Source organism: Hemitrygon akajei, chromosome 1, assembly GCF_048418815.1.
Source record: "Hemitrygon akajei chromosome 1, sHemAka1.3, whole genome shotgun sequence".
Taxonomy (NCBI): Eukaryota; Metazoa; Chordata; class Chondrichthyes; order Myliobatiformes; family Dasyatidae; genus Hemitrygon; species Hemitrygon akajei.
The window spans coordinates 211,000,891-211,027,334 of record NC_133124.1 but is presented as its reverse complement, the minus strand read 5'-3'; the positions used below and the strand labels follow the sequence as shown (position 1 = coordinate 211,027,334).

Here is a 26,444-nt window from a genome sequence, read left to right as displayed (position 1 = left end):
AGATCTTGTCTGTCTACAGATGAGTGGGATTGATGCCAGCCCCCTGCAGCTGAAGTACACGGTTCTCTGTGTCTTTTGATGCTAAGGAGCGTAGTGGCTTGTCCGCAGTAATCGAATGTGGACTATTGATGCATTTGCTCTGTATGCTCAGCGGACTGCTGCTTCCTGAGCCCAGTTACACCGTGAACAGTCCTCAGTATCTTCCCCACCCCTTCTAATAAAGGAACTATTTGGATGGTGAGTATGTTGACTCAGTCAATTAAATTCCATTCAGTTTTCCAGACATCCAGCCTAGAAGTCCTCGTCTCCTCTGTTCTTGCAGGTGGTGTATGTCTGTGTACTGACTGGGTTTCTGTTTACACGCTGACAGTACTGTTGATTAATGCAGGGGTTTTGATGTTTGCTCTCAGTCTGGTGGCAGAACTGCAATGCCACTTCACGCTTTATCTCCTGTATGTGGTGCAGAAGGTGGTACCTGCCCCCAAGAGAAGCTGCAATCCAAGTGTTCGCGATGCTGTTGCTGATGAGAATGGATGAAACAGACGTTAAACGGTGCTCTTACTTGCTTTGCTAATATTATTCAAGGTATATTTATTAACAAAGAATGGGTGAATTATAGAACCTTGAGATTTCAAAAAAAAACCAAGAGAAAATCTGCAGATGCTGGAAATCCCGAGCAACACACACAAAACGCTGGAGGAACTCAGCAGGCCGGGCAGCATCTCTGGAAAAGGGCAGAGTCTGTGTTTTGAGTGAGGCTTCGGCAGCATTGTTACACTTAATCCTTTTATATAAATGCTTGATATAGATCAGGAGTTCCCACCCTGTGCTCCATGGACCCCTTGCTTAATGGTGTTGGTCTGTGCCATGAGAAAGACTGGGAGTCCCTGATAAAGACCATGAACAGCTGAGGTCCCACAACAAACTCAAGGCAACGACAGTGATTTACCCCCCCCCCCCCACCCCCCCCCCCCCCGAACAGTTTTCTTTCCACTCTCTGGGTATTCATTAATCTTCTATTCACTAATATATTCTCCTCAGTGTAGCGGGGTTTAAATCTAATAATCTCTTTTGTAGTAACTAATCAAAGACCTTCTGAAAGTCAAAGAAGATTCAGGATAGTTTATTGTCATTTCCAGTACACAAGTGTAAAGGAGAACAAAATAATTGTTACTCTGGATCTGATGCAGTGCAAAGACACACACACAGTAAGACAAAGAACACAAAAATTAAAAAAAACAATAAATATAATATAGATTGATTGTATGCCCATAATGTAATGCTAGGCACAGGAGTGCCTGTACTTAAGGTGACTGACAGGGAATGACAAAGTAGTGGTGGTTGGGGGTGTGGAGGGGTGGGTTGGTGGACAAAGGTGTTGATCAGACTTTCTGCTTGGGGAACGTAACTGTTTTTGGTCTGAGCATGGATGTTACATCGCCTCCTCCCTGATGGGAGTGGGACAAACAGTCCATGAGCAGGATGGGTGGGGTTCTTGATGGAACTACTGGCCTTATTCTGGCACCTTTCTGTGTATGAGTGCTTGATGACAAATAGGCTGGTGCTGGTGATGCCATCCACTAATCTAGCTTGATAGTGACAGATGTAAAGAGCCCTTATAGATTTGCCAAAGGTTGTCCCCTTCCATAAGTCCATGTTGATTCTGCCAGGTCCTAAGTGCATTGTTATCTCTTCCTTAAAAAATTCTGTAACACTTAAGAAATGGAGCTATTCGGCCCCTCAAATCTTTCCTAGCATGCAATGGCCGATCTTTCACTTTGGTACCACTCTCCTGCCCTAGCCACGTATCTCTTGATTACCCTGGTCTCTGGAAGATATCACCCTACTACCAATGTCATGTTACCTGGTTGCCACAAAGGGTGACCTTATTTATTTATTGAGGTATACACAGTGGAATAGCCCTTCCAGTCACGCAGCCCAGCAACCCCAGTTTAGCCCTAGCTTAATCGTGGGACAATTTACCATGACCAATTAACCTACCAAACGGTAGGTTTTTGGACCGTGGGAGGAAACCTGAGCACCCGGAGGAATCCCATGCAGTCATGGGGAGAAGGTACAAGCTCCTTAAGGAGAGTGGCGGGAATTGAACTCCAATTTTGGCGAAAGTCTGTAGTACTCCCCCACCCGCAACACCGTAGGGAATTCCAAAACTAGAGGGTGTAGGTTTAAGGTGAGACGAGGAAAGATTTGAATGGAATCCGAGGGGCATATTTCTCACAGGGTGGTGGGATCATGGGACAAGCTGTCAGGGGAAGTGGGAGAGGCGGGTAGAGTGGCCACGTTTAAAAGGCATTCGGACGGGTACGTGGACAGGAAAGTTGGACCTGAGCCAAGCGCCGGCAGATGCGACCGGCGTTGTGCCGAGTTTGCTATGTGCAGTATCTAACGGGGAAAGCACCGGCAGATGCATGGACTCACATATGTACCGCACGCCGACTCCTGCAAAATTTTGGAGTAGCATCTCCTTCTGGCGTCGCATGGACGGGGCTTTGATTTAATTCTGGGGAAAGTACTGCAGCCGTGCACAGTGCATTAAACACGCTTCTCTTTGAAGCACCCTTGCCTGGCTACCAGGCTCCTGCATTATGGAACAGGAACGTCCGCCGTTTACGTCAGGAGTGCTGTAAGCATCACAACACACACTACAACACCACCTCCCCCCCCACACACACAAACACAAATCAGAAAGAATGAGAAGCGCTTCAACTTGGCCCGAACAGTCGGGGCGGGAAGGGCGGAGTGGCCGCGGCCGGGTCTGAGCTGTGCCGGCGCGGGCGCGCTGCACCTGCCGGGGGCTTCCAGCCTCAGGTGGGTTGGGGCTGCGCTGCGGCCGCTGCTCGTTCTGCAGCTGGGAGCCCGCTTCTGTCTGCATCAGCAGCACTGCAGGCTCGGTCTTATCCAGGCGGCACAGGTGGCAGCCGACGGGCGGGGGGGCGCAGTCCCGCGGGCACCCACCCGCTGCCCATATACCCTGAACCCCGCCCCTCTAGGACCCGGGTCCTGATCCCGCCCAGTCTCCGCAGCGTCCTGGGGTCTTCCAGTGCAGGGCGAGGTAGACGCACCACCACACCAACCTCCCCCCCCCCGCCCCCCACAGACCCGGCCCCACGGGGGAGGCTGAATGATGTCTGTGTGCACAGTCCGAGTTCACAGCTGCCGTGGGCTGCGGAATGGAGGGATCTCTCGCCGCCGGATCCCGAGGCAGCAGCAGCGCCGGTGAGGACAACGCATTGCTGATTTGAAACCAAGTGATGTGCAGGCTGCGGGCGTGAAGCGCCAGAGAGACAGGGCAGCTCGCCCCGGAGCGAGGGAGTGAGTGCGGGCCACGCGTGCGGCGGGGCTCCCTCCACCCCGGGGTCCGACCTGACATGGCTCAAGCCGCCAAACAGCTGAAGAAGATTAAAGATGTGGAGGCTCAGGCGCATCTCGAGCAGGAGAAGAAGGAGGAGGAGAAACGGAAGAAGAGGAACCGTTCCCGGGAGCGCAGGAAAAAGGTAGGAAGGAGGTGGAAGGAGTTTAGAGAAGGTGGAAGAAGTTGGGGTGCGAGAGGTGGGGGGGGGGGGTGAACGGGACGGACGGAAGGGGTGACAGTGAGGCAGGTTGGGACAGGAGACGAGCCACCATCTCTGTCACTGAACGACCTCCCGGGTGTAAGGGGTTGGGGAGGGCGAGGTGAGGGGAAGAGGTGAGACAGAAAGAGGGGAAGAAGGTGAGGCATCTTCCTCCACCCCCCCCCCCCCACCCCGAGTGCTGGGGTTGACGGATGTGAATGAGTGAGTGCGGTAGAGAATGAGGGAGAGGGTGAATGGGATGGAAGAGCGCTGGGGCTGAGTGGGATCCAGGGGTAAGAGAGAGAGGCGAGGCAGGAATGCCGCTGAGCAGTCTACGGACTGGAGGGAGTGAAGGTGAGTGGTGAGGGCGTTCGGGTTGGGGGAGAAGGCGAATAAGGTGGAGTGGATGGCGGAGACGGAGGGTGAGCGCGATGGAGGGAATTGGGGTGACAGTGAGGCAGAGTGGGGGGGGGGAGGGTGACAGGTGATGTATTCCCTCTGTCGCCGAGCACCCACCAATCCCGGGTGAATGCTGAGCGTGAAGGAGGCGGCTGTAGGTGAAGACTGGGGGATGCCGAGCCGCAGCGCTCGGGGACCAGAACCGCCACGGGTCAGTGGTCCTGAGCTGACCAAGGGCGAATTCAACCCCAGCACTGGAGCGAGGGAAGGGGAAGGCAGAAGAAGCAGGTGATTAGCAAAGGAAGTCAAGTTCAGCGGCAGGGAGGTGGGCAATTCAGGCATTTCCGAAGACACTTGAAGTGTGGGATCAGATGCGTTTTGATTCTGCCGCGCCTCAGCGAGTGTAACCTCCATCCATGGTTGCCTTTGACTTGCTAAGTTGTATAAAGTTTGTAAGAGTCTGCGAGCACGTACACTTGTTGGTGCAGTTTCACAGGATGCAGAAACGTTCAGAACGACCTCCTTCTGGGGACAACCACGCAACGAAGCATTCCGGCCAACGGTCTGAGACCGGCCCAGGGTTATCTCCTGCCTGCGCCACGGGCAAGGTTGATTTGGAAGGGCAATAGCGTTGAGGTGACGCGAAGTCCCGCGGCTGTATGCGTGTGCTGGCTGCAGTAGACGGAAACTGCTGCCGAAAAATTTTGACACAAGATTAAGTGTGATTGCGATGTAAAGAGCCGGAGTTTTAACAAATGATGTCTCTGCAATAGCTGAGGGTTTGCTGGCCAGTCCGATTGATGCATTGTATTTCGTCAGGTGTTATGAAATATAGTGCTTAAGGTTCAGGAGACTGTGATTCTAATGTCTGGGATCACGGAACCATGACATCATTGGATATTTTCCACGCAGGAGGCCGTTTGGCCCATCATATGTGTGTTAATTTAGTCCATCACGCAGATCTGGTGGAGTCATCCCCTCCTGGTCTGCCTGAACCTCCAACCTGTTTCCAGCATAAAGGCACATCTGGTAACCTTCAGTTTGTGAGTAACCTCCTCTTGACTAATTATCTGGTTTGAGGGATGTTCCATTGTCTGTGACACCGATTGCATTATAACTACCCAGCGTCAAGAGGAGTTGTGAGTACCAGCCATCGTCAGGTGCTCAGCAACCACAGTGTGACAGCAGGAGGTACTTAAAGAGACCAGCAACTCGTTTCAAGGGCACTAGTGGAAAGGCAGGTCACTGGAAATCCGAAATAAAAATAGAAAACGTTGGAAGGGTTCAGTGAGTCAGGCAGCATCTTTGGAGGGGGAAGTTGATGCCATTTCATTGAAGCTGCAACGTTAACCCCTCTTCTCTCTCCGAAGATGCTGTACGACCTGCATACCTATCTTCAGCAGTCTCCGTTTCAACCCGCACGTACCAAGTCCAGCCATTCACTCATTTGTCTTTCATGAGTTTAAGGGCCAGGTTACATTTCTATCAGGGTTCTAGACTCGCCGGTGGCTGGTTATTGTTAAATAATTCACTCTTGCCCCGCATGCTCGAAGTTAGCTTGCTCAAGTTATTCGAAGCACCATGTAATACTGAAACACTATCCAACAAACTCAGTTAAGCCCAGCAAACAGAGGCACACGTCAGCAAAGTAGAACCCAGCAGGGTGGATCTCCCAGTTCATGGCTTCTGTCTACACAACGTCTTCCCATCATAGAATCCTGTTGTTGTTCTTGCTCGGTATCTTCTGTTTTACTGTGTTCTGTGTTGCTCTGCTGAGCAGGGTGGGCATGTTACGTAGGCACTGAAAGCATGACGACACTTGTGGGCTGCCCCCAGTACATCCATTGGCGTGCTGGTTGTTAGCGCAAATGACGCATTTTGACGTACATGTGATAAATAAATCTGATTTTGAAACTGTAGGCATTAGGACCTAAATCCAGCTTTGCCTTGACTGATCGTATTCTGTTTTCTCGCACTGGGCTAACTTTTCCCATCTTTGTACTTGGTGCCCTCAGCTGGAGAAGGGAGGCCGCGCGTCTCTGAAACGTTCGGCATTGGGGCTTGTGTTGTCTGGGAGTTGCTGGGAGCCAGGTGTGGCTAGATTTGTGTTGGGCTCCTGCATCGATGTTGTTGTTGGGGGATCTGCTCTTCAGTGTGGTCTGAACTGACGAGCAGAAACCGCAGCATTGGGCAGTTTCTTCAGAATGAGTACAGAGTACACAGGTCAGGAGATCATATGTTCACCTCAGGTGCAGTAAGAGAGGGGATACAACGGGAGGACCTCACTCACATCTTGATTGATCCCACAGATCTTTAGGGAGTTCTTGACCTCCCATGCATGCTATAACCCCCTCACTGCAAATCCATTGAACATAGAACATAGGACATTGAATCACTGCACTTCTGGTTCCTTGGCAGACCATCCAAGTCTTGTAACCCTCTGTTTTGTTGAGCTCTCTATATACAAATGAATTGAAAAGTTTATTCAATTCACTTTTGAAAGTTACTACAGAAACTCCCTGCTCCTTAGGGAGAGGATGGTCCACATCTCAACACTACTCATCTCATCTCTTGCCAGTCAACACTACTTGCTCTGGGGTCTCTGTTCCTCCTTCATGTAGAAAAGTTTTTCATCTTTTAACCCACTAAACCCCTTCCTAATTTTGAGCCTCTTTGTCAGGTCTGTCCTTAATCTCCTCTGTTTCAAGGAGAAGTCTGTGTTCTCCAGTACTTTGCATATTACTGTCAGAAAAAAAATGGGGGCATGAGATTGGGAGATGTAATGTCTGCAAGCTGTCTCACAATCAAACATAATCAAGAGGTGAACTTTCCAAACAAACATTTGTTTGGCTTTTATTTGAGTATCATTAGAGTATGACCTCAAATCTATTGCTGCCCTTTATCTCATAACTTGTGTCTTTAACGTCAGTCTTTTTTTCTGATGTAAATATGCACAGGGTGTGAGCGTTAAGTGAATGTTTGTGAGCTTGGTGTTATTCTTGAGAGGGTTGGAGTTCGCTAAGCAATGTATTTTGGAGTTTAAGGCCATTGGCTGATCTCTAACCCACCAAGCATGACTGTAGACAAATTGTTTGAACTTTGAAGTAGTAATTCACAGAAAGGAGTAAATATTCTGAACCTTCTCTAAGCTGCAGCAGGTAACGTCACAAGAGAATAATAATATACCTTGGGCAGGACACAGCACGGTGATAAAACCTGAATTAAGGGTGGTAGATATTTAATGTGGGGTTCTCTCAAAATTTGTAATTACTTATTGCTTTCTTTTCTCAGTGAGGGTTAATGTGATGAAAGCATCATTCTGGGTGCTGTTTGCACTATTCCTAAATGGATCCTTTCCTTATATGGTCGCGCAGCGTCTAGTGTGATTGCTTTACAGAGCCACCGATCAGGGTTCAGTTCTCACCACTGCCTGTAACGAGTTTGTACGCTCTCCCCATGTCTGCGCGGGTTTCCTCTGGGTGCTCTGATTTCCTCCCACAGGTTAGGGTCAGTGGGCACTTGCTGTACGTTGGAAGCGTGGCGACACTTGTGAGCCGTCCGAGCACAATCGCCGGACTGCGTTGTTCGTTGGCGCAATGCAACACAGTTCTTTGTTTCAATGACAAATGAAGCTCATCTCTTTTGCCTCACCTAACTTTCCAATACTGCTATGGCAAAGGAATGGAGAGGGAAAAGTAGGCAATGGATGTTCAAATATTACTTTGCCAATAGTGATGGAGAAACTATAAATAAAGAACTGTTATACTGAAAGCATTACTAAACAATGGCAATAGAAGCAAGAGAGCCAAACAGCATATTTCAAAAATCTAAATGTGGATTATCTGTTACAAGATATCACGTTCTTGTGCCAAATACTTACCCTCTGTGACGAAATGTCATTCTTTTGTGTACAGTATTCAAAGAAGGGTGTCAAGGTTAAGCTGCTGAAGAGGACTGAAATAACAATGGGTTCATAGAGTTACACAGTATGAAAACAGGCCCTTTGGCCCAATTCATCCGCTATGCCTATCCCATTCACCTTCATTCGGACCGGATCCCGCTAATATTTTCTTCTCCATGTGATCCGAATTCAAGGCCCACCACTGCCGCTCCAAAATTTAAATCCACTAAATTACGTCAGCTAGAATTGGGTGCCAGAGTAGCATAGCGATTTGTGCAACACTATTATTGCTCAGGATGTCAGAGTTTGGAGTTCAATTCCAGCGTCCTCTGTAAGGAATCTGTATGTCCTCCCTATGAATGTGTGGTTTTCCTCCAGGTACTCTGGTTTACACCTACAGTCCAAAAATGTACTGGTTAGTCAGTTAATTGATCTTTGCAACTTGTCTTAAAGATTAGGCTAGGGTTAAGTAGGAGGGTTGCTGGGCGGAGTGGCTCACTGGGCTAGAAAGTCCTATGATGTATCTATAAATGAAATAATAATGCCCCTACCCTGTATGAACAAGTGACTCTGGACCAACAGCAAGGCGTGACTCTGAACTCACCTTTCAGCTAGATGTGGACATGACAAGTATGGACCCAGCTCAATCAGCGTTGTAAAGGGCTTTGTTCAGCGGTTTGATGGCTAAATTGGGAGCCGTATTATGCAACCAAGTCAAGCCTGCAATTTGGCATTGTTGTACTCACAGATTGTAAGTTATAGCCAACATGTAAACCTCTTCCATCATCCCCTAACATGACCTGATGGGACAGCAGCTACTCTAGTTACTATTAGGAAAGAGTGGCCTTAGAACACCAGAACGTTGGCTGTTGACCTCAATTAGTTTGATTGGGTACATCATGGTGCTACTGATTAACACTAACCACCACCACCTCTAGGTTGAGCAGAGGGGATCAAAGGCTCTGAATGTGCTCAGGATGAGAGACTTCAACTCATCATCAAATACCAGCTTGGATGGAACATCTCAGTTGGCATAGACCAGATGGGCTGAAGGGTCTGTTTCCATACTGTGTAACTCAGTGACTATGTGGCACCACCATTAACACTGGGTCCAGGAGAGGTGCCTCCAACGAGACCACATCCTGGTCATAGCGTTTGGAGGCTTGCGTGCTTCAGTGACTCGAAGCGTTCATACTTTGGGTCTTGCCAGGGTCAATCATGCCAAACAGATCAAAGGGTAGAGGCCAGACTAAGAGTGGTCCAACCGGTCCTCCAGGTTCAGGGTTTCAGCTCAGGGCTAACAACCCTGGCTGGTAAAACTAAATTGTTATGGAAACAGCAATGAAGTATCCTTCTACATCTGAGTGTGATGGTCTTCCTGAGACTCCACCTGGGACCTGCATGAATAGACAGTAGTGAAAACTGAGAGGAAGCAACAGACAAGATGAAGGAAGCCCTGAACACTGCCAGAGCTGGATCATTGCCCTAAATCAGGGTCAGAATCAGAATCAGATTTATTATCACCGGCATGCGTTGGGAAATTTGTTAACTTAGCAGCAGCAGTTCAATGCAATATAAAATATAGAAGAGAAAAAATAAGAATAAATAACTAAGTAAATCAATGACAGTATATGTATATTGAATAGATTAAAAATTGTGTAAAAAACAGAAATAATATATATTAAAAAAGTGAGGTAGTGTCCAAGGGTTCAATGTCCATTTAGGAATCAGATGGCAGAGGGGAAGAAGCTGTTCCTGAATCGCTGAGTGTGTGCCTTCAGGCTTCTATACCTCCTCCCTGATGGTAACAGTGAGAAAAGGGCATGCCCTGGGTGCTGGAGGTCCTTAATAATGGATGTTCCCTTTCTGAGGCACCGCTTCTTGAAGATGTCCTGGGTACTTTGTAGGCTAGTACCCAAGATGGAGCTGACTAGATTTACAACCATCTGTAGCTTCTTATTGTCCAATGTAGTAGCACCCCCCCACTTCTCCCCCCCACCCCCCATATCCCTCATACCAGACAGTGATGCAGCCTGTCAGAATGCTCTCCACAGTACATCTATAGAAGTTTTTGAGTGTATTTGTTGACATGGCAAATCTCTTCAAACTCCTAATGAAGCACAGTCACTGTCTTGCCTTTTTTATAACTGCATCGATATGTTGGGACCAGGTTAGGTTCTTAGAGATCTTGACACCCAGGAACTTGAAACTGCTCATCTCTCCACTTCTGATCCCTCTATGAGGATTGGTATGTGTTCCTTCATCTTATCCTTTCTGAAGTCCACAATCAGCTCTTTTGTTTTACTGACGTTGAGTGCCAGGTTTTTGCTGCGGCACCACTCCACCATTTGGCATATCTCACTCCTGTACGCCCTCTCGTCACCAGCTGAGATTCTACCAACAATGGTTGTATCAAATTTATCAATGATATTTGAGCTGTGCCTAGCCACACAGTCATGGGTATAGAGAGAGTAGAGCAGTGGGTGAAGCACACACCCCTGAGGTGCGCCAGTGTTGACCTAAAGCGAGGAATGTCATTGGTGTAGCAGGCAGTGGATGCCGAGACGTGGTGCATGGACCAAAATGAGGGTTGAATCTCTGCAGATTCTGCTGAGCTTGTGCAGAGGGAGTGGAGTTAGTGTTTCAAATCAGTGACCTTTCAGCTGGACTTGGAGAAATTGGAGGTGGATAGGATTTAAGGTTCAGTGAAGGTGAGGAGAGTTGGAGAAGTTTGGAGAACTGGAGAGATTAAATAATTAAAAGCATGATAGTGCAGGGAGAAAGAGTGGTAGTGGGACAAGAAATAAGATTGGCTGGAGGTGGTGTTTCTTTAACAAATTACACAGGTATGTTCTGTCCACTTCAAGTAGGGCAAATGCAATTAGGTGCCATCTGCTTGCCAAGGAAACTACAGTAACAACTGTCCAATACCAACAGGGAAGTTAAAATCACCCAGGACGTAGAAACCTACCAACGGCAGGTTCCCTCCAAGCTACACACTGCACCAATTAGGCAATATTGTTTCACCATTGCTTGGTCTAAACACTTTCCTCACTGCACTGAGGGACTACCTTCATCAGAAGGACTGCAAGGGTTCCTGAAGGTGACTCATTCCCATCCAGGGAAATATGGATGCACAATAAATGCTGGGCTTCAAATGAACCAAAATAAAGGCTTTTAATCGGATATCAAATTATGTAATGTTCTATATATAAACCATTTGAGTTTGTGGTTAGAGTTCACCTTTGATTCAGTACTGTTGTATGAAGTCCCTGGACTGAAGAAATGCCTTGTCATGGTTTCCATTTATCTGCTTTCCCATATCCCTGCACATTTAATCTGCTCAGGCTGGTCATATCTGCTACTGTCTGTCTTTAATAGAAGAGCTGTTTTTGAGCATTGCTTCATAGTACAGCTGCTTTTAAAGAGATGCTGTCTCATAAATCATTTAATCCTGTTCACCCACAGGACAATGTTTGTGAGTATTGTAGTGAACAAGATGTTTGCAGCTTACAGGGGTGCCACCTAAGATTAAAACAAGATACTGGCATCTAAGCATCTGCTGAGGCAGATGCAGAGTTTTACAATTTTGAATGTCATCATCTTCATTATCATGTGCTGTGTGGTATGACGTGGGCGATCATGGTCTTTCCGTGACCATGATTGTTTTTGGCAAATTTTTCTAAGAGGTGGTTTGCCATTGCCTTTTCCCGGACAGTGTCTTTACAAGAGGGGTGACCCCAGCCATTATCAATACTCTTCAGAGATTGTCTGCCTGGCGTCAGTGATCGCATAACCAGGTCTTGTGATTTGCACCAGCTGTTTGTACGACCATTCAGCACTTGCTTCCATGGCTTCACGTGACGATGATCGGGGTGGGGAAGGTGGGCTAAGCAAGTGATACACCCTGCGCAAGGGTGACCTTACACCTCCTTTGGTGGAGGTGTATCTACACCACGCCACCCCATTTTGAATATAAGTATATGAATTGAAATAGGATTAAGCCAGTCAGTCTCTCAGATTGACTCCGTCACTGAATAGGATCAATGCTAATCAGATTCAAACATCAACTCTGCCTGTGGTAACTTTTCACCCTTTTTATCAAGTTTAATTGTCATTCAACCATACATGAATACAGTCAAACGAAATAGCGTTACTCCAGGGCTAAGGTGCAAGGCACAGTACCAACAGTTATACACAGCATAAGGCACATTTAGCACTTATAAGATATCAGTAAAATACAGTTAGGTAAAAAAACAGAGTCCGAGTCCCCGAGTCCATAAATGTTGCAGCAGTCTGGTCAAGCACAATACAACTTGTTGTCCACCAAGTGAACACTGGAGGGCAGCACTGACTCCAGCATGGACCCTGTGGCATTGGCCCCGATACCTCTCTCCTGAATGGCTGCAAACAGCCGACACCACGACATGAGGGCTATTCCTTCCCACGACCAAGGCCACGCAACTGCCCCGCCGTCGGTCCTGCCAATACACCAGTGAACCGGACTTGCAGCGCTCCACATCACCAAGATCCGACGGGGTCTTACGATCACAAGGGGAAGCGACTCCGACAATCGCTGGCTTCAGACTGCACACTGCTTTCACACAACAACTTCAGTGCCTCTCTGACACAAGCAGCTGCACAAACTGCAGCAAATCCAGCTCCTTCAGTTTCTCTGCCAACGAGCGACTCACTGATGGAGTAGACCTGCAAAATAATTAAATTCTTAATGTCCAGCATAGTGATTGTAAATAGCACATTGAAAAAAAATCAATAGCACCTTTGGTTGGCCCTGTAGAAGCTGCTGTATCCGAGCGCACCACCATCTTACTACAACTATCTATCTACTGCATCTCCGCTTCCATTAGGCCCTTGAGGAAGGATGTTTCAGTCTCATGACCCTCTGAGAGAAATATTTCCACCTTAAGTGGCTGATCTTTTGATTTTATATAGGGATCCCTGAATCTCGATTTTTCTGTGAGAAAACCTCCACTCGACGTGGTTAATATAGGGAGTCAATAATGTTCTTCAGTACAATAATAAATCTAATAAATTTATTATTGTACTGAAGAACATTGTTTTACATTGCATCCATGCAGATCATTACATCAGTGCTTAGTGGTGGTACAAGGCTAACACAACAGCAGAATGCTGAATGAAATGTTGCAGTCACAGAAAGTGTAATGCAGGTAGACAGTCAGGATGAGGAAGATTGTGGTGTCAATAGTCCATCTTATTTTACAAGAGACACGTTGCTCAATTGTCTTATAACAGTGTGATAGAAGCTTTTCTGGAGCCTGCTGGTACGTGGTTTCAGGTGTTTGTATCTCCTCCCCGATGGAAGGTTTCCTCATGTTTTCCTCAAGGAAATATCCTCGCTATCAGTGTTCCCTCTGAGGTTTGTGTGGGTGTGCGCGTGCACACATCATTTGCTACAAGCGCACAAAGGAATCTAAACGGTGCACAAAAGGTTGTCACCTTCTCTGCCTCGTTGGCATGTTAAGTACATTTCACGATGTTTTACAAACTTTCCAGTTTCTGATGAGGAGCGTGTTGAGGTGATGTTTGTGATGATTTGAACTGGCTTGTTTGTACAGTTTTTGTTGAAGAAATTATTCTTTGCGCACATGTTATTGTCACTGGGCACAAAATTACACAGCGCAAGATTTTTGCACACACTGGTCATTACAAACTAGAGGGAACATTGCTCTCGATGTCTACCCTCGCAGTTCCTTGTATACCTCAAACTCCAACAGATCCAATTCTATTTCTTCAAACCTTTCCTCTAAATCAGATACCTCTCCCGTCCAGTTGTTCGTTGTTGTTTTGTATGGGAGATGTTTTTTTCCCTTCACACTTTTTGTCAAGATGAAATGTAGCCCAGGAGGGGCAGACACGAGTCTTTTTGCTTGGGAACCGGAATTGAATCAATCTTCATCTGGCATCTCGTCCATAGCCATTCCAAAATGGCTGGCCCTGAGCTGGCATCACCTGATGGAGCCCTTGAAGTACGCAGGCCTCCACCCAACATCAATATGTTGATCCAGGTTGTGGAAGACCCTTCCAGTAAATCATCTCTGAGTGGCATTTCCCTTCCTTAGTAAGGACACCAACACTATACACAGTATTTCAGAGGTGGTCTCGCTGTTGTAGTATATGACTAAAATATTATCTCCCTACATTTACAATCAGTGGCCAACTCATCAGATACCTCATGTGCTTAATAAAGTGGCCACTGAGTGTATGTTCATTGCTGCTGCTGCTGTAGCCCATCCATTTCAAGATACAACATGTTGTGCGTTCAGAGATGTTCTTCTGCACACCACTGTTGTAACGGGTGGTTACTTGAGTTACTGTTGCTTCCCTGTCAGCTTGAACCAGTCTGGCCATTCTCCTCTGACCTCTCTCTCATTAACAAGGCGTTTTTATCCACAAAACCGCCACTCACTGGATGCTTTTTTTGGGTTTTTTTTTTGCACCGTTCTGTCTAAACTCGAGCTGAGGTTCCCAGCCTGGGGTCCACAGACCCCTCAGTTAATGCTAGGGGTCCATGGCATAAAAAGATTGGGAACTGCTGCTCCAGAGACAGTCATGCGTGAAAGTCCTTGGAGATCAGAAGTTTCTGAGATACTCAAATCACCCTGTCTGGCACCAACAATCATTCCACAGTCAAAGTCATTTAGATCACATTTTTTCTCCATTCTGATGTTTGGTCTGAACAACAACTGAACCTCTTGACCATGTCTGCATGCTTTTATGCACTGAGTTGCTGCTACATGATTGGCTGATTAGATATTTGGATAAACGAGCAGGTGTGCAAGTGTACCTAATAAAGTGGCGACTGAGCGTAATCTCCCTGCATTTATATATAAGTATATCCCATTGCAATAAATGATCAGATCCCTCTGCAACTTCTCAGCACTTAGATAGCATGCGTTCTTATTTTTGATAATCTTTATTTTTCCTCTAGAAATGGACAACTTCACATTTTTCTACATCAATGGACTAAATTTGGTCTGGAATGCTATTGCTGTTGTTTGCATGATTTGTGTTTCTTTTTTTTCTCTACACATTGGATGTTGGTCCTTTTTTAATTGGGTTCTTTCGGGGTTCTTTCTCTGTGGCTGCGGGCAGGCAGACAAATCTCAAGGTTGTACAATTTATACGTACTTTGATAATGAATATACTTTGAATCTGCTGAATAATTGTTCATATGCCTGATCTTTTCCCTACTCACTTAAAACGCTATACTCTTAGTCACCTGTTTATAATGCTCTTTGCAACTTAACTTACCTGTCTAGTGAAACTCTTTGTGTCTTTGTTAACACTGTGAGTAGTTGTGATGCCTGTGAAACACTACCCAACACATTTTGCTGAACAGAAAAAGATACATTTATACCTAGAGACAGAGGAGACTGCTGATGCTGGAATCTGGAACAAGAAATAATATGCTGGAGGAACTCAGTGAGTCAGGCAGCATCTGTGGAGGGAAATGGACAGTTGACATATCAGGTCAAGACCATTCACCTGGACTCTTCATCCGCTTGGGCCCTGATGAAGTATCACAGTCTGAAATGCCAAATGTTTATTTCCCTTTATATTTATACCTATTCCTTATTTCCTGTTCGCTACCAAGTGGAAATCCATGCCAGTATGTTACCTCCTACACCATGGAGTTTTATTTTCTACAATGTCCATCATTAAGGAACCCCAGCACTCAGGACATGCCCTCTTCTCCTTACTACTATCAGGAAGGAGGTAGGAGCCTTAGCACACACACTCAATATTTTAGAAACAGCTTCTTTGCCTCTGTCGCCAGATTCCTGAATGGTCCATGAACACTACCTCACTATTTTGCTCTTGTTTTGCACTATTTATTTATATCTTATATATTATTGTAACTTGTAATAACTTTTGCGTATTGTGCCAGGGGAAAATTCTGGAGTTAAGAGTACAGAGGAAATAATAATTTCACCAGCAGCCAATCTTCAGACCTGATCATGGATTGTAGACTGAATTTAAAATGCAGCTCTGAACAGTGGGTTCCCTGGAGCTGTGTGCCAGATTTGATGCAAACCAGACAATGCTGATTAACGTCCATTTTGAGTGTTTGGAGTGTGGGTGCGAAGGAGTTGTTTGAAGACTATATGTAATTCAAAGGAAGCACTGTAGATACATTGTCACTATAGAATTGTCCTGCCTTTACTGTTGATCTTTAGCATATTAAATGTCATGTAGCAGGCCTCTCCTTACAAGAGTGTCTCAATATGATGCCTGTTGCTTGTTTTTGCTGAATAAAACACTTCTATATCCATTATCTTCAATATCTCTCTGGTGACCTTGTTCACGGTTACAACGTATTGAGCTGTACTGTTGGCACAGAACACCATATTACAGTATGTCAGTGATGATCAACCTGATTCTGATTCTTTGAGGGTTCATATTTCAAAATCAGTTGAGTGTTCAGTTGCCTGTACCTGTGCTGAGATATGGGATTGAGAAAACCCTTGAATAGTGATGACACTTATTATAACTGAAGCTCTCAGCAAACCGAAGGTTCACAGCCTCGGTTAGTTTAACCATACTTGTAACTTCTTGTATTAGCAGTATTAAGAACAAAAACTTCTGTTGATAAGGAATTACTTTCAAAACAAGATCTGTAAGACATATGGGAAGCAGGTTATGACTGGAGCCAACAGTGTAAATCATCATTTCTGCTTTGAATGTGCTGCATACTTGTCGTCAGTGAAGGACTGGCTCACAGTGATGCTGAGCTAGAGTGTGTAGTGAGCATAACGAGCTGGAAGTAAGTAGACTGCTGCGAGATCTCGGAGTAACAGAGGCCTCAGTGCTGCATTTGACCAGCTTATGTATAAAACAGCAATGGCTATGCAAATTTAATTAGCACCAAACCGTTTTCAAGTGGAGATGCTACTTGGAGTGGGTTTCGGTTCCCATCTGGACTGCACTCCGTGCCGTGCTGCTGCTTGTGCTTTCGAGAGTTGTTCAGTTTGGAAGATCCTCGATGCAGCTCACAGTGGCCAGAGTGCCTGACCATGTTTAACACAACAGAGAGATGGACTCGTGCATACTCTCTCGGGTGCGCGGACATGCATGCACACACGCACGCCCCTTTTTAAGGCAGCTAAGGAATTTATATGGACCACAAGACACGGGAGTAGCGTTAAGCCATTCAGCCCATCAAGTCTGCTCCACCATTCCGTCATGGCTGATTTATTATCCCTCTCAACCCCATTCTCGCTGTAATCTTCAATGCCCTGATTAATCAAGGATGTATCAATCCCCGCTTTAACTATAGCCAATGACTTTCCTCCATAGTTGTCTGTAACAATGAATTCCACAGATTCACCTCCCTCTGAATAAAGAAATTCTTCCTTATATCTGTTCTAAAGAGACGTCAAGTTAAGTCAAGTTGCTTTTATTGTCATTTCAACCATAACTGCTGGTACAGTACACAGTAAGAACAAAACAACGTTCCTCCAGGACCCTGGTCCTTCTATTCTGAAGTTGTACCCTCTGGTCCTAGACTCTGCCTCTATAGAAAACCTCCTCTCCACATCCACTCTATCTAGGCCTTTCAATAGACAATAGGTTTCAATGAGATCTCCCCATCATTCTTCTAACTTCCATTGAGTATAGGCCCAAAGCCATAAAATCTTTGAGCGTGAGAATGCTATGTAACCAACATTAACTGTGCTGGTTTTGACGGTGCTATCCGGCTGATACCAATCTTCTGTTTGATATCTGTGTCCCTGTAAAATAATTTTCAAGGTGAGTCAGTGCTGAAACCTGTGTTCTCAGACAAGGATCTTTGCATCAAAACTCTCCTGATAAAGGAAAAAAAGATTTCCCATGTCTATCAGAGAAGCTGCAGACGCCATCAATCTGAAATGAAAATGAAAAATGTGGAAGCGCTCGGCAGTGAATCAGTTTCTCTTTCTACAGATTTTATCTGACCTGCTGAGTGTTTCTATGCTTTCTGTTCTTGGCTCCATTTCTGATCTCTGGTTCAATGGATACATTGTGATGAATCTATTCATGACTTTGAAAACTTTTGATGATCAGCTCTATCTCTCTTTTTCTCTCTCTCTTTCTCTCTCCTGCTATTTCCTCCCTTCCCACTGGCTTCTCTCCCTCCCTATCCCCCCTCCAACCTCTCTCTTCCCTCAACCCTCCTCTCTCTCCCTCTCTACCCCTTGGCCTTTCTCTCTTTCTCTATTCCCCCACTCTCTCTCTCACTTCTCTCTATCCCACACATCTTTCTATCCTAGCTTCTCTCTCCCTCACTCTACCCCCACATCTTTCTACCTTGCTGTCCGCTATTGACCCTGTCATCTCTCTCTCTCTCTAATCACCCCCCACCCTCCCCTGCCACAACTTGCTTTGTCTCTGACTCATTGTTTCTCTCTGAGCAACTCTCTGAGACCTGTTGGAAAGTGAATTGTCTGGAGCTGAGCACATTTAAATCCAGTTCTCTATCATCCCTAATGCTGAATGCAGACCCATGCCAAATCTGAAAGTGGTAGCCTGCACTCTTGATACATCCCACCTTCTCTCTGTACCACTCTGTCCAAGCCAGTAAATGCTTTGACATTGCCATCTCTCAACCAGAATGGGCAAGGAGAAACTGCAGACTCTGTGAATATCCTGTTGCTCATTGCAGGACACAGCTCAAGGTGACTCAGCTGTCAGAATCCACACTCTCTGCCGGTGCAGAGTCTATGGCAAACTTCCAAGTCATCTGCTGTGACGCCAAAAAAGTATAAACCATATTTGTTGCTGTCACGAGCGATCCTTTGACTCCATATCCCACGCAGCTGCTACAGCTATAACCCTTTCATTTGCCTCGGCTGAACCTACTCTGCATTCGGCAGCTCGACACCTGTGAATAATGCTGATGTTTTCCAAACTAAAATTACGCTGGCCGTAGTGATGAGGAAACAAAGAGCCTGAGGTTAAAGCTGCCCGTGCTTTCTGACGGCCATCACGTGCTCATGCAGGGGTTCCGGCACATGCCTGCATTGTCTGCACTGCATGACTGCCTTTGTGACTGAATGCTGGACTTTCACTGACACCACTCCAGAACGGATTGGCTAAGTTCGGAGTTAATTCGGCCAGTTCACAGCCTTGACAAATGTTGCGGTTAATTTGGCCTGTATTGTAAAGCGATAAATGGATTTAGAGATGAGAAGTGTCTTTTTTAACTTGTAATAATGCACACAGACTGCATTCAACACCACCACCAACAGACACAAGTTTGATTGATTTCTGAAAGAAATACTTAACGTTGTATTTTAAAAATATGTTGCATTGTCGTGATCCTGATGTTGTGACACTTCACCCAGTGACCCAGTCACTCTCTGACCCTGTGATGTCTCACCCTGTGTCTCTGTCACACTCTGACCCTGTGATGCCTCACCCTGTGTCTCTGTCACATTCTGACCTTGTGATGTCTCACCCTGTGTCCCTGTCACACTCTGACCCTGTGATGCCTCACCCTGTGTCCCTGTCACACTCTGACCCTGTGATGTCTCACCCTGTGTCCGTGTCACACTCTGACCCTGTGATGTCTCACCCTGTGTCCGTGTCACACTCTGACCCTGTGATGTCTCACCCTGTGTCTCTGTCACATTCTGACCTTGTGATGTCTCACCCTGTGTCTCTGTCACACTCTGACCGTGATGTCTCACCCTGTGTCTCTGTCACACTCTGACCCTGTGATGCCTCACCCTGTGTCTCTGTCACACTCTGACCCTGTGATGTCTCACCCTGTGTCTCTGTCACACTCTGACCCTGTGATGCCTCACCCTGTGTCTCTGTCACACTCTGACCCTGTGATGTCTCACCCTGTGTCCCCGTCACACTCTGACCCTGTGATGCCTCACCCTGTGTCTCTGTCACACTCTGACCCTGTGATGTCTCACCCTGTGTCCCCGTCACACTCTGACCCTGTGATGCCTCACCCTGTGTCTCTGTCACACTCTGACCCTGTGATGCCTCACCCTGTGTCCCCGTCACACTCTGACCCTGTGATGTCTCACCCTGTGTCCCCGTCACACTCTGACCCTGTGATGCCTCACCCTGTGTCTCTGTCACATTCTGACCATGTGATGTCTCACCCTGTGTCTCTGTCACACTCTGACCCTGTGATGTCTCACCCTGTGTCTCTGTCACACTCTGACCCTGTGATGTCTCACCCTGTGTCCGTGTCACACTCTGACCCTGTGATGCCTCACCCTGTGTCCGTGTCACTCTCTGACCCTGTGATGTCTCACCCTGTGTCCGTGTCACACTCTGACCCTGTGATGCCTCACCCTGTGTCTCTGTCACATTCTGACCTTGTGATGTCTCACCCTGTGTCCCTGTCACACTCTGACCCTGTGATGTCTCACCCTGTGTCCGTGTCAAACTCTGACCCTGTGATGCCTCACGCTGTGTCCGTGTCAAACTCTGACCCTGTGATGTCTCACCCTGTGTCTCTGTCACACTCTGACCCTGTGATGTCTCACCCTGTGTCTCTGTCACATTCTGACCCTGTGATGTCTCAACCTGTGTCCCTGTCACACTCTGACCCTGTGATGTCTCACCCTGTGTCCGTGTCACACTCTGACCCTGTGATGCCTCACCCTGTGTCTCTGTCACATTCTGACCTTGTGATGTCTCACCCTGTGTCCCCGTCACACTCTGACCCTGTGATGCCTCACCCTGTGTCTCTGTCACACTCTGACCCTGTGATGTCTCACCCTGTGTCCCCATCACACTCTGACCCTGTGATGCCTCACCCTGTGTCTCTGTCACACTCTGACCCTGTGATGTCTCACCCTGTGTCCCCGTCACACTCTGACCCTGTGATGCCTCACCCTGTGTCTCTGTCACACTCTGACCCTGTGATGTCTCACCCTGTGTCCCCGTCACACTCTGACCCTGTGATGTCTCACCCTGTGTCCGTGTCACACTCTGACCCTGTGATGTCTCACCCTGTGTCTCTGTCACACTCTGACCCTGTGATGTCTCACCCTGTGTCCGTGTCACACTCTGACCCTGTGATGCCTCACCCTGTGTCCCCGTCACACTCTGACCCTGTGATGCCTCACCCTGTGTCCGTGTCACACTCTGACCCTGTGATGCCTCACCCTGTGTCTCTGTCACACTCTGACCCTGTGGTGCCTCACCCTGTGTCTCTGTCACACTCTTACCCAGTGATGTCTCACCCTGTGTCCGTGTCACACACTGACCCTGTGATGCCTCACCCTGTGTCCGTGTCACACTCTGACCCTGTGATGCCTCACCCTGTGTCTCTGTCACACTCTGACCCTGTGATGCCTCACCCTGTGTCCGTGTCACACTCTGACCCTGTGATGTCTCACCCTGTGTCTCTGTCACACTCTGACCCTGTGATGTCTCACCCTGTGTCCGTGTCAAACTCTGACCCTGTGATGTCTCACCCTGTGTCCCCGTCACACTCTGACCCTGTGATGTCTCACCCTGTGTCCGTGTCATACTCTGACCCTGTGATGTCTCACCCTGTGTCTCTGTCACACTCTGACCCTGTGATGTCTCACCCTGTGTCCCCGTCACACTCTGACCCTGTGATGTCTCACCCTGTGTCTCTGTCACACTCTGACCCTGTGATGTCTCACCCTGTGTCCCCGTCACACTCTGACCCTGTGATGTCTCACCCTGTGTCCCCGTCACACTCTGACCCTGTGATGCCTCACCCTGTGTCCCGTCACACTCTGACCCTGTGATGTCTCACCCTGTGTCTCTGTCACACTCTGACCCTGTGATGTCTCACCCTGTGTCTCTGTCACACTCTGACCCTGTGATGTCTCACCCTGTGTCTCTGTCACACTCTGACCCTGTGACACCTGGCCTGGCACAGCAACTGCTCTGCACGTAATGGCAAGAAACTGCAGAGTTTGGACATAGCTCATTATGGAGCCATTTCCCACTCCGGGTGCTTCATCCACAGTTCTGTCTGTCTCAGGAAAGCAACCAACATAGTCACAGTCCCCACCATCAATGACATTCTGTCTTCTCCTTTCTCCAATTGGGCAGGCGATTCAAAAGTCTGATAGCACATGGCACAGGACTCGAGGACAGCCTCTATCTCACTCTTGAACGAGCCTCTCGTATGATGAGATGAGCTCTTAAGTTCTCTATCTATCTGTTATGATCTTTGTTGTTACTGTTTGCCTAGAATGCATGTTCTCTGTAGCTCTTACACTTTATTCTGCATTGTTTTTGTTTTACCCTGTTCTGGCTGAACACACTGTGCAGTGATGTGATCTGTATGAACAGATGGCATGAGAAGTTTTTTACTGACATGTGACAATAATAAATCAATGCCAACACCAATACCAGTGTCTCCGTCTCACCCTGACTCTCTGACTCTTCACCCAGTGTCTCCGTCTCACAATGACACTGTGACAGTTCACCCGGTATCCTCATCTTGCCCGGACCCTGTGACTCTTCACCTAGTGGTTCCGTCACACTGAATGTCTAATATTGTCATAGCTGGCCTGCTCGTCTTTGGAGGGATTTGGTGATTTGTATCATTTTCGTACAATATCATTTCATATTCTGCGGTACTTAATTATAACACAGTATATTATTATGATTTTAACTTGAAGCAGACAAAAGATAGTTTGATTTTAAAGTTCTAAGTAAGTTTATTATCAAAGTACACTTATGTCACTGCATACTATGGCATTTGCAGGAAAGCTAACAAAACAATAGAAACTACAAAATCACACACATAAACAAAGATTTACAAACAACCAGTGTGCCAAAGAAGATAAACTGTGCAAATGAATAAAATAATATTACTGAGAACATGAGTTGTGAAGAGTCCTTGAAAGTTAGTCTGTAGGTCGCAGTATCAGTTTGGAGTTGTGTTCGGTAAAGTTATTCACTCTGGTTTAGTAGTCTGATGATTGAAGGGTAACAACTGCCCCTGAACCTGGTGGTGTGGACCCAAGGCTCCTGTACCTCCTGGCCAATGGTAGTAGCACAAAGAGAGCGTGGTCTGGGTGGTGGGAGTCCTTGGGGATGGATGCTCCTTGTAAATGTACTCACTGGTGGGAAGGGCTTTGCCTGCGATAGATCTGTTGAATACAAGGTCATACGATCTCTGTATAAATAAATAACTTTGTGTTTGATCGCCTTCCTATGAAGCAATTTCTTTGAGATGGGACACCGAGGAGCATGTATATTGATGCAGTTTGTGCTGATTCAGCTTGTATAAGCAACTGAACCGCCTCGTTTCATCAGAGCCCAGTTGTTCCCTCCCTTCCACGTGTATGTAATGTTTGCGATGATGACCGGTTTCGAGGAATGCCTTGATGTCTCGTGCATTGCAGGTGTAGCAGTGACACACTGTACAGCACGTTGTGGAATGAAAGGGCATAGGAACAAGTCCAGGCACCATGGCAACACTTCACAGGGGCTCTCCAACGGAACTCACTGTGGTGTCGTTCCCCCAAAGCTGCTTTCCTCTTCCTTTACAGTCGCCTGCATTCTTTCAGTGTAATTTTCAGTTTTATTACTGCATATTGCATTGTACTGCTGCTGCATAACAACAAGTTTTGCGAGATATGACGGTGATTCTGATTGTATATAGTATGCATATGTCGATAATAAGTGTACGTTGAACTTTGAACTTTCCTTCAGCCTGTATATTTAGATTAAAGATGATCTTTATTTGTCAAAACATACAGTGAAATGAGCCATTTGCGTCAAAGACCACCACCTCTGAGTTCATACTGGAGGCAGCCCACAGGTGTCGCCATGCTTCCGGTGCCAACAAAGCATGCCCACAGCTCACTAACCCTAACCTTAATGTTTTTGGAATGTGGAGCCCCCAAAGGAAATGGTCCATAACTGTCCCTGATCCATCATGGATAATCGAAAGGTGTTTCGGTTCAGCTCAGTGTTCATTATCTGCACTCTGCCCCGATTCAAAAATCACCCAAACAGTGTTACGTGCACACTTTCCAACTATACATTGAACCTTTACCTCACCCTTTCATCTTGTAAATGGAAGGTGCTCTATTGTACCAGTTCTTTGCAATGATCCAGCCAGTACATTGATCTTCCCGTCGATCGCAAGCTATGATTTGCTGTGTCTACAGATTACAACGTCATGGCTAGCCAGAGATGATTGGAAAACTCTCCAGTCAAACCTTCAGGATCAGGTTTAACATACACTAGGAAATCTGCAGATGCTAGAAATTCAAACAACAACACACACAAAATGCTGGCGGAACACAGCAGGCTGGGCAGCATCTATAAGGAGAAGCACTGTTGATGTTTTGGGCTGAGACCCTTCGTTAGTCCTGATGAAGGGTCTCGGCCCGAAACGTCCACAGTGTTTCTCCTTATAGATGCTGCCTGGCCTGCTGTGTTCCACCAGCATTTTGTGTGTGAGGATCAGGTTTAATGTCACTGGCATATGTCCTGAAATTTGTTGTCTTTGCAGCAGCAGTACAATGCTTAATAATAGAAAAAACAATGTATTACAGTAAGTATATACATACATACATATGTGTGTGTGTATGTATGTGTGTATATATATATATATATATATATATGTATATATATGTATTGAGAGCCTCCTGTGTCATTAGGCTAAGTGTATATATATAAAATAATTGAATTGAATAAGTGCAAAAAATAGAAATAAAAAAGTAGTGAGAGTGAGATAGTGTTCATAGTTTCAATGTCCTTTCAGAAATTGGATGGCAGAGAGGAAGAAGATGTTGCTGAATTGTTGATTGTGCATCTTTAGGCTTCTGTAGCTCCTTCCTGATGGTAGCAATGAGAAGAGGGTACGTCCTGGGTGATGGGGGTCCTTAATGATGGACGTCGTCTTTTAGTGGCTCTGCTCTTTGAGGATGTCCTGGATGCTACAGAGGCTCGTATCCATGATGGAGCTGACTGAGTTTACAACTCTCTGCAGTAGCCACTCCTCCTTCCCGTACCAGACGGTGATGCAGCCAGTTAGAATGCTTTCCACGGTACACCTGTAGAAATTTGCCAGTGTCTCTGGTGACAGACAAGATCTCCTCAAGCTCCTAATGCAACATAGCTGCTGTTGTACCTTTTTTGTTGCTGCATCGATATGTCGGGTCCAGGGTCAAGTTGTCACACTGGATAGAAGAGCATCAATGGAAGCCGCTGGAGACTACTTAGTCACTCGTACCTGCTCCACCCTTTATTAAGATCCCATCTGTCCCACGTTCACGTTGGCCTCAACCCCTGCTCCACCCCCTACCATCAACCAGGGGGTGCCATAGCATTCGGACAAGGACTGTTAGGATGGGAAACGGCTTCTTTCCCCAGGCCGTGAGACTACGGAACGGCCTGCCGCAAACCAGGCCTCATCTTGCATGAAGCACCAGTGGTGTTATACAGCTTACTTTTTAACCTGTGTCGTCAATGCGCTACTTGCTAAATGCCAATCTTCTGGAATTTTAGTGGTGATACTAGTTGATGTGTTGTGTATGAGTTTAATGTATCCTGTGCTGTGCACCTTGGTCCGGAGGAACATTATTTCATTTGGCAGTGTACATATATAGGGTTGACCAACACTAAACTGAACTTGAAGATCATGTTAAGTAAGGAGATAGAGAATCTACTGACATGGTGTCTTGAAAACAACCTTCCCCTCGATGTCCCCTAAATAAAAGGGCTTGTCCTTGATTGTCCTGCTAAATAGCTGCTCTACCTGACTCTGCTTGGGACACTTTCAATTTGCACTGGACACTTATAACTTGATTTTAACCGACATGTGGCTGTTGTGTTTTACTATTTATTGTTGTGTTTACTATTTGTTGCATTTGTTATGTTATGATTGCTCTTGCCCCTGGGAAACGCTGTCTCATTCTGCCCTGCAGAGCTGATGTATGGTTGGAATGACAATAAAGTTTTTGAATCTTGAATCTTGAATGTAGAGAAGTGAGGGGTGGTGTGCACGTACTCTTGACATCAATGGTGCTGAGGTTGAGAGATCCAAGTTCCCAGAAATGAACAACACCAGTAGCCACTCCTGGTCGAACAATGATGACGCCATGGCCAAAAATGCTCACCAGCACCTGTATTTCCTGAGAGGCTGAAGACGTTTGGCTTGTTGCCTTGGATGTTCACCAACTTTTATCAGTGTGCCATAGAAAGCATTCTGTCTGGATGCATCATGACTTAGCATGGCAACTGTTCTATCCAAGACTGCAAGAAACAAGAGCAACACACACATAATGGAGGCGGAACTCAGCAGATCAGGCAGCATCCACCGAAACGAATAGATAGCCGACCTTTCAGGCCGAGACCCTCATTCTGGGCTGAGAAGCAAAGGGGAAGACGCCAGAAGGAAAAGGTGGGGGGTGGGGAGGGGAAGGAGGAGGAGCTGGAATGTGATAGGTGAAGCCGGGTGGGTGGGAAAGGTCAAGTGCTGGAGAAGAAGGATAGAGCAGGAGAGTGGACCATAGGAGAATGGGAAGGAGCAGGGGACCCAGGGGGAAGTGATGAGGGGGAGAGAAGAGGTAAAAGGTCAG

At 46.7% G+C, this 26,444-nt stretch overlaps 1 protein-coding gene across 13 annotated transcripts in view; it reads left to right on the top strand.

Moving 5' to 3' along the window:
* The first annotated feature begins 2,722 nt into the window (after positions 1-2,722).
* Positions 2,723-26,444, top strand: part of LOC140735009 (ankyrin-1-like) — a 454,172-nt gene continuing 430,450 nt past the window's right edge. For 9 of the 13 annotated variants that reach the window (XM_073059868.1, XM_073059867.1, XM_073059847.1 and 6 more), the window contains exon 1: positions 2,724-3,515. In XM_073059868.1, the coding sequence (XP_072915969.1) occupies positions 3,390-3,515 (126 nt within the window). In that variant the 5' untranslated portion in view covers positions 2,724-3,389. Of the gene's footprint in view, positions 3,516-26,444 lie in introns of all 13 variants that reach the window. The other 4 variants (XM_073059885.1, XM_073059855.1, XM_073059891.1 and 1 more) reach the window with 3 other exon arrangements.